The sequence below is a fragment of the Neopelma chrysocephalum genome, unplaced genomic scaffold, assembly GCF_003984885.1.
Source record: "Neopelma chrysocephalum unplaced genomic scaffold, ASM398488v2 Primary Assembly neopelma1_89, whole genome shotgun sequence".
NCBI lineage: Eukaryota > Metazoa > Chordata > Aves > Passeriformes > Pipridae > Neopelma > Neopelma chrysocephalum.
In genome coordinates this window covers 44,711-55,492 of record NW_020897751.1, presented here as the reverse complement: position 1 = coordinate 55,492, position 10,782 = coordinate 44,711, and the positions used below count along the sequence as shown (strand labels likewise).

At 51.5% G+C, this 10,782-nt stretch overlaps 1 protein-coding gene across 1 annotated transcript in view; it reads left to right on the top strand.

Moving 5' to 3' along the window:
- Positions 1–26: 26 nt before the first annotated feature.
- The window catches only part of ADAMTS14 (ADAM metallopeptidase with thrombospondin type 1 motif 14), a 31,708-nt gene continuing 20,952 nt past the window's right edge, over positions 27–10,782 (top strand). The window contains exons 1-4 of the mRNA XM_027693071.1: positions 27–117; positions 524–930; positions 7,479–7,635; positions 8,280–8,476. Coding sequence (XP_027548872.1) covers positions 45–117; positions 524–930; positions 7,479–7,635; positions 8,280–8,476 — 834 coding nt within the window. The 5' untranslated portion in view covers positions 27–44. The remainder of the gene's footprint in view (positions 118–523; positions 931–7,478; positions 7,636–8,279; positions 8,477–10,782) is intronic.

Below are 10,782 nucleotides of genomic sequence, written 5' to 3'. Positions count from 1 at the left end.
CCCGCCGGCCCCCGCATCCCGCCGCATCCCGCCGCCGGCCCCAAATGGATTATCTGCGGCTGGTGCTCTCCTGCCTCGTCCCCCTGCACGGCTGCCTGGCCGCCGGCAGCGCCCCAGGTACGGCCGCTGCCCCGGGGACGGGGGGCCCCGCCGGGGCGGGATGGGCGGGGGGGGACTGACAGGTGGCTGCACCCCGCAGGATGGGGAGAAGGGGAGAATCCGCCGGCGGCGGGGGGGTGTGTTTGGTTTCAATGGGAATTGGGGGAGATGGAGCCTGGGCGAGAAATAGTTGGCGTGCTTGGCGTGCGAGGGGACGTCAGCCCGAGTTCCTTCTGCTACGTTGGACGCACCCGCTTAAAACTACAAAGCGGGGCCGTGTTGGGACGGAAAAGCAGTTGTTGGGTTTATGGAGCTCCGGCGGGGCTCGCCAAAGGTTCCCCAAGTTGGGTTGGCCGCCGAGATCCCGACGCCTGAGCGGGATGCTCCGTGCCCACGGCTCTTTCCCTCCGTCTTGTCTCCGCAGAGCTGCTCCTGTCCGGCAAACTCCGCGAGTATGGTGTGATCGTCCCGTTCAGCACCGATTGCCGGGGTCGCTTCCTCTCGCACGTGGTGTCCGGCGAGGCGGTGGCGGGGATCGGCGATCCCGCCTGTCCCCCAGATCCCTCCCCGTCCCACCGCCGCGTCCCCCGCAGCCCCCCAGATGAGCCCCCCCAGCGCCGCTTGCTCTACTTCAACGTCACGGTTTTTGGGAAGGAGCTGCACCTCCGGCTGAGGCCCAACCGGCGGCTGCTGCCCCCGGGCGCCGTGGCTGAATGGCAGGAGGATTTTGAGGTGCTTTTCCGGGAACCCCTCCAGCAGCGGTGCCTTTTCACCGGCGACATCTCCGGCATGCCCGGAGCCGCCGTGGCCATCAGCAACTGCGACGGACTGGTGAGCTGGGGGCTGGCGGGGCGGCTCGTGTGTGGTGCCTGTGTTTTGGTGTGGTTTTCTCTTAAGAGGTGAATGGTGGTGTCCTGAAACCTGATTTTTTGGGTGATGCTTTAGGTGTCCACGGCATTCACTGCCCTTTACCTGGCAGGTCGCCTTTCCCCACATTGGCACAGGGTTCTACCTGCCTGCTCCATCCTTCCATTGGCTGAGCAGGGATACTTATTTAAAGGGCTTTAAAAAATTGCCAGTCCCGTGCCTGAGCTGCCTCCTGCCCGGAGGTGGACTGTGCCACATGCTGTCACACCCAGGGGCTGTGCCCTGCCTCTGGAATGGGTACACCACGCTGAGTGGTGCTGCTCTGTCCTTGCTTGCCTGTGTTTTACCTTGGGACTGCCCCAGGAACTTTTTCTCTGCATTTCCCACCTCTTAAATGATGCTGAGCGAGCTCAAGCATCTCCTGAAATCACTGTTAGGTGCAGTCTGGCTTCCACCAAGTGTCTTTTTGAGGGAGGACTTCTCTTTTTTTTTTTTCCCCTAATCATTCTCATGCTCAGAGCCTCCTGGCTTTCTGAGCATAGTTCAGCATCAGTAACTTGCTGCCACAGGGCTTTAATTCCTTCAAATGGCTCTGTTACCTCCTTATCCCCGGCGTCTGCTCTGCCTGTGGGTTTCCTACCTCTGATACGCTTGGGGAATCGCTCATTTTTTAATACTTTGGCCCATTGCCCTTCAGATTTCCTTTGAGCCGGTTTAAGTCTTGTTTTAGGTACCAGTGTTGGCTGTTTCCTCCTGGTACCACTCAGTGTTACTCCTGGGTTGGAATAAACGTCTTATTTTGGGCATTTTTTTCTTTTGGTTCTTTTTATATATTTCTTTTTTGGTTGCTTTATTCTGGGAGTTCCTTAAGCCAGTTTTGACTGCTAGCACAAAAAATTTGGCATTCCTTTCTTTTTATACAGCACCCAGTGTTACTGTACAAGCAGAAATGATAGAGCAGCATAGCCAGAAATACATATTTCGCCTACATATAGTACTTAAATTTTTTCAGCATGTAATCCACACCTTTTGAAGCATCCTGTTGGGAATTTTGCTGAGGCTGTGAACTTGCAGACATTTCTCCGTGACACGGATTGCACTGGGGCTGGCAAATTTGGGCAGGCTTGGAAGCTTTAAAGGCATTTGCTATAGCTCCAGCAAATAAGTGATGTGTCTGGAATGGAGATCTGGATTTGAAGTGTGGAGGTTCTGTGGACAATCTTACTCCCTTTGGCATCATGAGCAAAGGGATGCTGGAAGCAGCTGATCCTTGTCCTGCTGCATCCAGGAAGCAGCAAGGGGATTTCTCTTCCCTGGAGCCCTGGATACTGTTAGCATCCATCCCAAGCAGGCTTTAATTTAACTTTTCTAGGCTTTAGCCCCAAGTTTTTCCCTTCTCAGCCCCTTGCACACCTCCCCAGGTGCGGTTTGTTGTTATTGTTGCCCGTGACCTGGCCATCCCTTGGCCGCAGGTAGCAGCAGCAGTGCTGGGTTAGGACGTAGCTTGTGCCACAGGATGCATTTCCATGTGGATTTATGCAGCCATGCCTGTCTGGCCACCCACGGTACCCAAGGCCCACCCTTTTGAGCCCATATAAAGGAAGAAGTGACCTTTCCCCAGGAAAAGGATTTTTCTTTTCTTCCTGCAGCCTATTTTTTGCTCTGTGGCCAACAAATAGATATCCTGGCCTCAACCAGGAATTTCCCATCGTCTGGGGAAGGGCATGAGACTGGGGGAAGAGGCTGGGAGGACAGAGCCCAAGCAGGGGCTCTCCTCCTCCCCCAGTAAAGAGGATTTTGTGATACATCCAGTGTCACAGTTGGCTTCCCTCTTCCATGGATTTTCTGGCTGTGTGATCCTCTAGCTTAAGACAGTCTGACAGCTACAGTCTGCTCAGGATCCATCTGCTTTGGAGGAGTTGGGAGCCCAAGGGGACCCCCAAAAAGCAGCGAAGAGAGCTTGATTTAGGAAATGGAGCAAGAAACAGAACAGAAACACGGTGCTGGGTGTGGATGGGATGGGAGGATGACATTTATGATCTGTCAGAGAAGCAGTAGAATGTCTGGGAGGGCTGTACACAGTCAGGACTGCTACTAAGGTGCTCCCCACTGACTTAATGTGGGGAGCACCAGCTGGAGGAAGCTCGTCCTTAAGCAAGGACCCTGGAATTGCTGTGGACTTTTGCTGGAAGTTACCCACCAGCTCGGGGAGGGGACTGTGGCTTTGGTATCCCAGTATAGCGTGCGTGGGAGGCGCAGGGCCGCGCTCGGCCGCTGGTTTGCGGTCAGAGGAAGCGTTCTGGGATGCTGTGGATGAAGGCTGTGTACACAAAGAGATTAGCCCGTGTACAAACAGAGACTGAGATTATAAATAACGAGGGGGGGGATAAAAAAAAACAACCCAGTTTCTTGAAAAAGACAGTAGGCACAAAGCCTTTCCTAAATCCATATTTAGCCATGTAAGTGGAGCCGATTCTTTCCCAGATGCCGAGCCCGTGGCACCTTCCCCGGCTGTTGTTCGCCGCAGGCATCCACACGTGAAAATCTGCCCTTTGATTTTTTTTTTTGCAAGGGTGTCTCGTACCAGGGTGGGAAGGTGCTGTCGCCCATAACATAATTTCAAAGCTGATCTAAGCCACCAAATTCCTAACTGGTAAAGTAGCATTAGACAGAAATCTCCCCCGGCAGACACGTCTCGCTGCAGCGGAGGCATCCCATATCTTTCTGTGCTGGCTTCAGCAGTGTGTGGTCGGCCTTGTTTCCTTCCTGCTTTGCTGGTAGCAGAGATGGGTGAAGGATTATCACCCGTAGGCACCCTATTTGCTTTTTATGGCTGACTTTTCCTCCGGGTTTTTTTGCCATAGTCCTGTAAACTGTAGAGCCAGCGTTTTCCAGCCCTGGCGCCCTGGTTTGCCTCAGATGGGTGGCAGCAGATAAGCAGAGCACAAAAGACCTCAGGAACAGTAATTCATAGGGAATGAAGGGAGAAATAGTCCCCAGACTGATGCCCTGGTGGAAAAAAAAAAAGGCTTTGTCTTCCAGGATTTTCCTTGCAGCTCCTATAACTGTAGGGTTAATTTTGGGAAGAAAGAAGGTGTGAGGTGTCCCACTGGCCTCAGCTGGTTTGGGTCTTATATGGGTGCAAGGGCTTTTCTCCCAGGGGATAATCCTAATTTTTGGCAGTGAGTTGCAAACCAAGCCCTGTTTGGGCTGAAGACCTGATCAATCAGCACTGAAAGTGCCTCCATGTCCTCACCCCACCAGGGGTCCTGGCTTGTGTCACCTGACAAAGCAGGGTCTGTAGCCATCCCAAAAATCTCTTGCCTTGGCACCAAGAGCAGGGAAGAGGAGTCAAGGAGGGCAAAGTGTTGAATTTGATAGGCTGCAAAGCCTGTGCTGCAGACAGAGAGGTACCAAAATGGTGATGGAGCACCTGTGGGCCATGCACCCTTCTACTGACCCCCCCTGATGCTCTCACCAGGCAATCCCTGGATGGAAGGGCAGTGGTGTTAGTGATGGTGTCTGTGTTCACACTGCCTGGTTTTCTAGGACTTTTTGTCCAAATTAAGTGTGAATCTCATAGGAAAAATACATACTATGCACGCAGCTGGCTTCCCCCTTCGGCACTGTTTGCTTCTCTGGCTGAGTGCAGCAGCTTTATTAATTTTTCCACATCTCAGCTCTGTTGAAGTGTCAGAATTTCCTGAATTCCTGTGGGAGTTGGAGCTTTTCACCCAATGGTGGTGGATGAGTTGCTTACCCAGGGTTCTGGGGGGCTCCCCCTTAGTGAGGCTGGATTTCATCTCTCCTGTAGCCTGGGGAGCTTCAGGAGAGCTGGAAAAGAGACTTTACCCTCTGTGAGCTGACAGGAGTGAGCTTGGTGTTTTCCTTAAAAGAAAAAAAAAGTGTATTTTCCCTCTTTCCAGTGGAATTGTCTTTAAAGGGCCATTTTCTAGTTTGGTGCTTACCTTCACTGAGAGCTGCAGACAGCATCTCATGTTAGAAATAGGAGTGATGGTCCCACCGATCAATTTAATTCAATTTGGTATTATTAAACCAAATTAAAATCGAGGATGGGAGAGCACATGGCAAATTGATCACTGAGGGTGGGATTGATCTCTTGGAAAGAGCCCAAGGAAAGCTGAGTATGGCTTTCTAGGTGGTGTCTGGCCTTTCTTATTGGCTGCCTACAGTTATAACCTTCCCAAAATGCTGAAATACAACCTGAGCTGCTCCTCTTTAACACCAGGCAGGTTGGTGCATGGCCTGCAATGGTGTTTTTTGAGTAGTTCTGGTTTTTAATTTATTTTTGTAAATGCCAGGGTGACTGCTGTGTGGTTTCTGTTTCATTCCTTGGGCTGCTCTGATCAGACACAAATCCTCGCGTTGTCTGCTTTGCCTTCGGTCACCACCGGCGTCGGCAGCGTGTTGCATCCCGCCTTTGGGAGAAAGTCTGGCTGCTTTATTTCTTGAGCCATCTGTAATTAGTCACGAGCTGTAGAGCAGCTCAGACCCAAGTGGGCTGTGGCTGGGGACCAGGCTCTTTCATATTTTAATCCAGCCTTGCCCCGGCGCGGCGGCACAGCTTTCCTCCGGCCGCCTGACTCAGCAAGTCCTGGCTTTCGCCCTAAACCCATAAACCGGCTTTGGGGTGCCTGGTCCGGGGTGAAACGCCCCGTGGCAGGGCTGGGAGGGGGTGGTGGTGTCCCAGCAGAGCTCCTCCTGGGGCAGGGGTTGCTTCTTCTCCTTCTCTTGTAATACAGTTAAGGGCAACGGCTTAGACTGGGAAATTAGGAAAAATTTCTTCATGGGAAAGCTTGTCAAGTGCTGGCACCGGCTGCCCAGGGCAGTGGTGAAGTCACCAGCCCTTGAGGGATTTAAAAACCGCATGGATGTGGCACTTGGGGAGATGATTTAGTGGTGGCCTTGGCAGTGCTGGGGGAATGGTTGGAGTTGATCATTTTAGAGGGCTTTTCCAGCCTTACTGATTCCATGATTCTGTGACCTGCCCCATCATCATGGACTTTTCAGCTATCACTGAACCTGACTTGTGGGTTCAGTCCCTGGCTTGTTCTCTGCCTCATCGCCACCACCTTACCTGGTGCTCCAGATTCTTGATTGAACCTGGCTGTGGTCTTGATCTCCTTGGCTGAGGGTAGTGGGACAATCCCTGGCTGGAGAGGTCCTGCCCTGGGTTGACCTGAACGTCTCCTGTGGGAAGGATCTGACATATGTGTGTCAGGCAAGTACTTACATTCCTCGGCAAGGAGGTGTAAAACAAAACCAGCCAAAAATCTGCTTTGCAGAGGAGTTAAGCAGCCACTAAACCCCAAGTGGAGCAGGAAATTTGATGAAGTCTAAGAGAGCCAGATTGGCCGATGCCATGATGAATCCAACAGTACGTGAATGGAAAGGGGATCCAAAGATCCAGGCGGGCTTGGAAGAGCCCCAAACTCTGTCCAAAATACATCTCTGTATACATTTTATTTTTATTTTATTTGATTTGATGAAAACCGTTCCAATCAAAACCCTGATGAGGACTCCAGTAGGTACAAGCTGCCGAAGGCTTTGCTGTAAGAACAGATCCATATGTTCTGCTGGTGCTTTCCAGGCAGCAATTCAAGAGCGGGCAGCGCCGGAGGAAGGAACGCACGCGTGCGTGGTGGAGGGAGCTGGGAAAAATTCTGGGCTGGGAGGGGTGCTGCCCATGGGATGGAAGCCAAATCCCAGTGATCCTTTTCCTTGCCTGAGGTCTGAGCCGGCCGGCGCTGCGGGGTTTGAGTGCTCAGGCTGATGTAAGAGGGATTTGATGGGAGCTTGGTGTTAATTAGGAGCAGGTCGGTAGCCAGGACAACATTTCCAGCGATGTTTGCCCTCTCATTGATCTTCCCAGTGTTTGGGAGGTGGAGCTGTAATGCTTTCCAGCTTCTCCTCCGATGGGATTCCCCTGTGCTAATTCCCAAGCGCTTTGTGGGGCAGAGAGAGGATGGTTTCTTTTTCCTTCTTCTTGTTGCAGCTCTGAGGGTTGGTGAAATGGCACATTTCCTCACTGGCGCTACGGGAATGGGATGGGGAGGGTGCAGGGAGGTGAAGTGGTGTGTATCCTGTTATCCCTTGAGTTCAGGGTTTGGCAGAACTCATCGCTGATGAGAAGGAACAGAGTTTCATTGCCATATAAAGACATAACTTGAATTGCAGCCAGGTTGGTTTTTGTTGTTGTTTTGTTTGTTTTTGTTTGTTTGTTTGTTTTTCTGGTTGGTTAGTTTTTCCCTCCTTTTTTAATTTTTTTTTTCCCATCTGCAGGAGAAATTATGGGTTGTCATAGATTAGCATGGTAATGGAGCCATCCTGGTGTCACGGAGCAGTAACAAGACAGGTTTATTTGAGATGGTCTTCATAACCATGTGTGATCTGCATCAATCTTTAGTGCATGTATTGAGCGTATATGTCTGCCTGTGCCTATACAAAACCACACCTTTTTTTTTCCCCCCTGATTTCCTTGTGGGGTCCAGGCTGGCTTGATTCGGACAGACAGCAACGAGTTCTTCATCGAGCCCCTGGAGAGGGGGCAGCAGGAGATGGAGGAGCACGGGAGGGCCCACGTGGTGTATCGCCGGTCAGCCATCCGACAGGACAGCGCCGCGCCACGCCACGACCTCCACCCTGAAGGTAGGGGCTGCTGGAACCTGCTCTGTCCCAGCAACTGATAATAAGTGGGGAGAGGATTTCTCCTTCCACATACCCCCTGGCTCGTACTGGTTTTAGCTGCCAGCTGGGTTGTTAGTGAGAAGAAAGGAGTGAAAATGCTGGGCTTGGAGCCCAGCCTTGGTTTAATCACCTCCATGTTGTGAAATGAGGGTGGTGGGGCACTGGAAGTTGTTGCCCAGAGAAGCTGTGGCTGCCCCGTCCCTAGAAGAGTTCAAGACCAGATTGGATGGGGCTTGGGGCAAACCCGATCTAGTAGAAGGTGTCCCTGCCCACGGAACTCGGGCTTTAAGGTCCCTTCCAACCCAAACCATTCTGTGATTCTATGATGATTCTGTGAACTGTGGAATCAAACAAATCGTAGAACCATTTAGGTGGGAAAAGACCTTTAGGATCAGAGTCCAACCACTAACATGCATTTTAGCCCTGGTGCTTCCAATTCAGAGCCATTTTCGCACCACAGAGCAACCAGTCAGGGTTAAATATCCTGTTTGGAATTAAATATCCTGTCTGTTTTCCCTGTTTCGCTTCTGGTTCTGTGGAGTGCCACCGTGGTGCCAGGTCACCTCAGTGGCTGTTTGTTTTTCTGCCCTCCATGCCTTGCCCAGTGCCCGGGGTGCAGGTGGGTGACCTGCCCAACTCTCTGGAGCTGCTGACGGAGCGCCTGGGGGACACGGAGCGCAAGAGGCGCCATGCCAGGAAGGATGACTACAACATCGAGGTCCTGCTGGCTGTGGATGACTCAGTCGTGCGCTTCCATGGCAAGGAGCACGTCCAGAACTACGTCCTCACCCTCATGAACATAGTAAGGCTTGGCTTTTGGGGGGAAGGTGTGGCTCCCACCCTTCCCTTGGCTTAGTGCTCTTCTGATGCTGCAGATCTGTCACCCTTGGAAAAAACGGGTCTGGGAGGGGAAGGAGTGCTGCAGGAAGGGCTGTGCCTTCACACAACTGGCTCTGGCATTTAACAGCTGTGGGAATCGGAGGGATGGAAAGCAGAGTCCTTTGGTGTTTACCTCTATCGTGTTCCCCTGGCCAATGGCAGGGTCTGGTGTGTTGGTGTTGTTGCTCTCTGTCATCCAAGACCAAGAGCATTTTCTCTTTGTCCTGGCTGAGACCATCTCCTTCTCATCACCAAGATCTCTCACCTTGCCTGGCAAGGTTATGGAGCAGATCATCCTAAGTGCAATCACATAGCAGCCAGGCAGGAAGGGACCTGGGAGTGTGGATGGACAGGAAGCTGAACATGAGCCAGAGTGTGCCCAGGTGGCCAAGAGGGCCAATGGATCCTGGCCTGGCTGAGGAAGAGTGTGGCAGCAGGAGCAGGGAAGGGATTCTTGCCCTGGACTCAGCGCTGGTGAGGCCACCCCTGGAGTGCTGTGTCCAGCTCTGGGCCCTCAGCTCAGGAAGGACATGGAGGGGCTGGAGCAGGTCCAGAGGAGAGCAACAAGGCTGGGGAAGGGACCGGAGCACAAGTGGTGTGAGGAGAGGCTGAGGGAGCTGGGGCTGTTCAGCCTGGAGAAGAGGAGGCTCAGGGGGGACCTCCTCACTCTCTGCAACTCCCTGACAGGAGGGGGGAGCCAGCTGGGGGTCGGGCTCTTCTCCCCAGCAGCAATCAGTAAGACAAGAGGGCTGGGTCTTAAGCTGTGCCAGGGGAGGTTTAGGTTGGATATTAGGAAAAAATTCTTTACAGAGAGGATAATAAGCACTGGAATGGGCTGCCCAGGGAAAGGGTGGATTCTCTGTCCCTGGAGGTGTTTAAGACCAAGGCACTTAGTGCCATGGTCTGGGAACCACGGCAGGGTTGGATCAAGGGTTGGACTTGATGACCTCAGAGGTCCCTTCCAACCCAGCTGATTCTATGATTCTATGAAATGATAGAAAGGAGAATGGTTGTTCCTTATTTAGTTAGAAGTTACGGTATTTTATTATTTATTCTGTAATGATAATGTTGATAATTTATTTTGAGTAATATTTGTTGGCAGAGGAAATATTTTTGTAGCTTTTCAGAAGCTTTTTCACACTCCTCGGAAAACCTGTGCACCCTGAGGGTTAGTTAGATGTGTTTGAAAAGGAGTTTAGAGCAGCTCTACTTTACAGCTCCTGCAGCTCTCCTCACTTGGAGGGATGGGGAAGCCTGTGCTGGTTCCCTACATCCCTTTTCTTTCCTTTTTAAGATAGAAACATCCATATTCCCTGAGTCCTGAGAGATGTGGAGGGATCAATATTTATTCAGGTAGCCATTTACAGGAGGTTTGTTGTGCCAGCACCTGAATGTCAGCAAAGAGGGTACATGTTCAAGGATCTCTTTCTCTCTCCCAGTTTTGTTTTGTTTTCCATGCTTTATCCTCGCCTCTATTTATTTATTTTTCTTTAAGTACTCTTTTATGTGGTGATGGAAAATGTTGAAAAGGCTCAGCCAGTTCAGAAATAATGAAGTTATGAAGGTGCTTTTGGTTTTTGGGTGGTTGTTTGTTGGTTTGGGCATTATTTCTGCCATATTTTCGGTAATGAAGGGGAAGTTATCAACATGGGGGTAAGGATTTGCAGGATTAGAGGGTGATGGGGTGGAGGATGAGTAATGTGGCTGCTCCAAAACAGAGAAAATGTTGGCTTTAAGAAGCAAATGCCTTCGTTGCAGTGTTTTATTCTCCGGCACGTTGTTGCGATGCCTGCGGTCGGCTGCTCTTGGCATCGCTCAAATTCCCTCTCTGAACGTTTCTCCTCTTGGTTTACTAAATCCTCCTGCAAGTGGGAAGCCACAGGGTTCCCTGCTCTGACCTCAGGCTCTTCCCACGTTATGGGGGTCGGAGATGATGTCATTTTTCCTTTCCCATCTTGGGGGGGGTGGGAGGGACGGTTTGAGCGCCCGGGGATTGTCAGCTCTAATCAAAAGGTTGGTTTTCAGGCACATTTCATGGTTCCTTCCCCGCAGGCAGGACTTTTCAGGGAGTGAATGCATGGGATGCTGTGCTGGGAGAAGGGAGGATGCTGCCTATTCAATTACAGGCAGTGCTGGAGACTTTAATGAATTAAATAAAGGGGGGAAAAAAGCAGCATCAATAAAAGGGGGGAAAAAAAACCCCAGGGATAATACATGCAACAAATACTT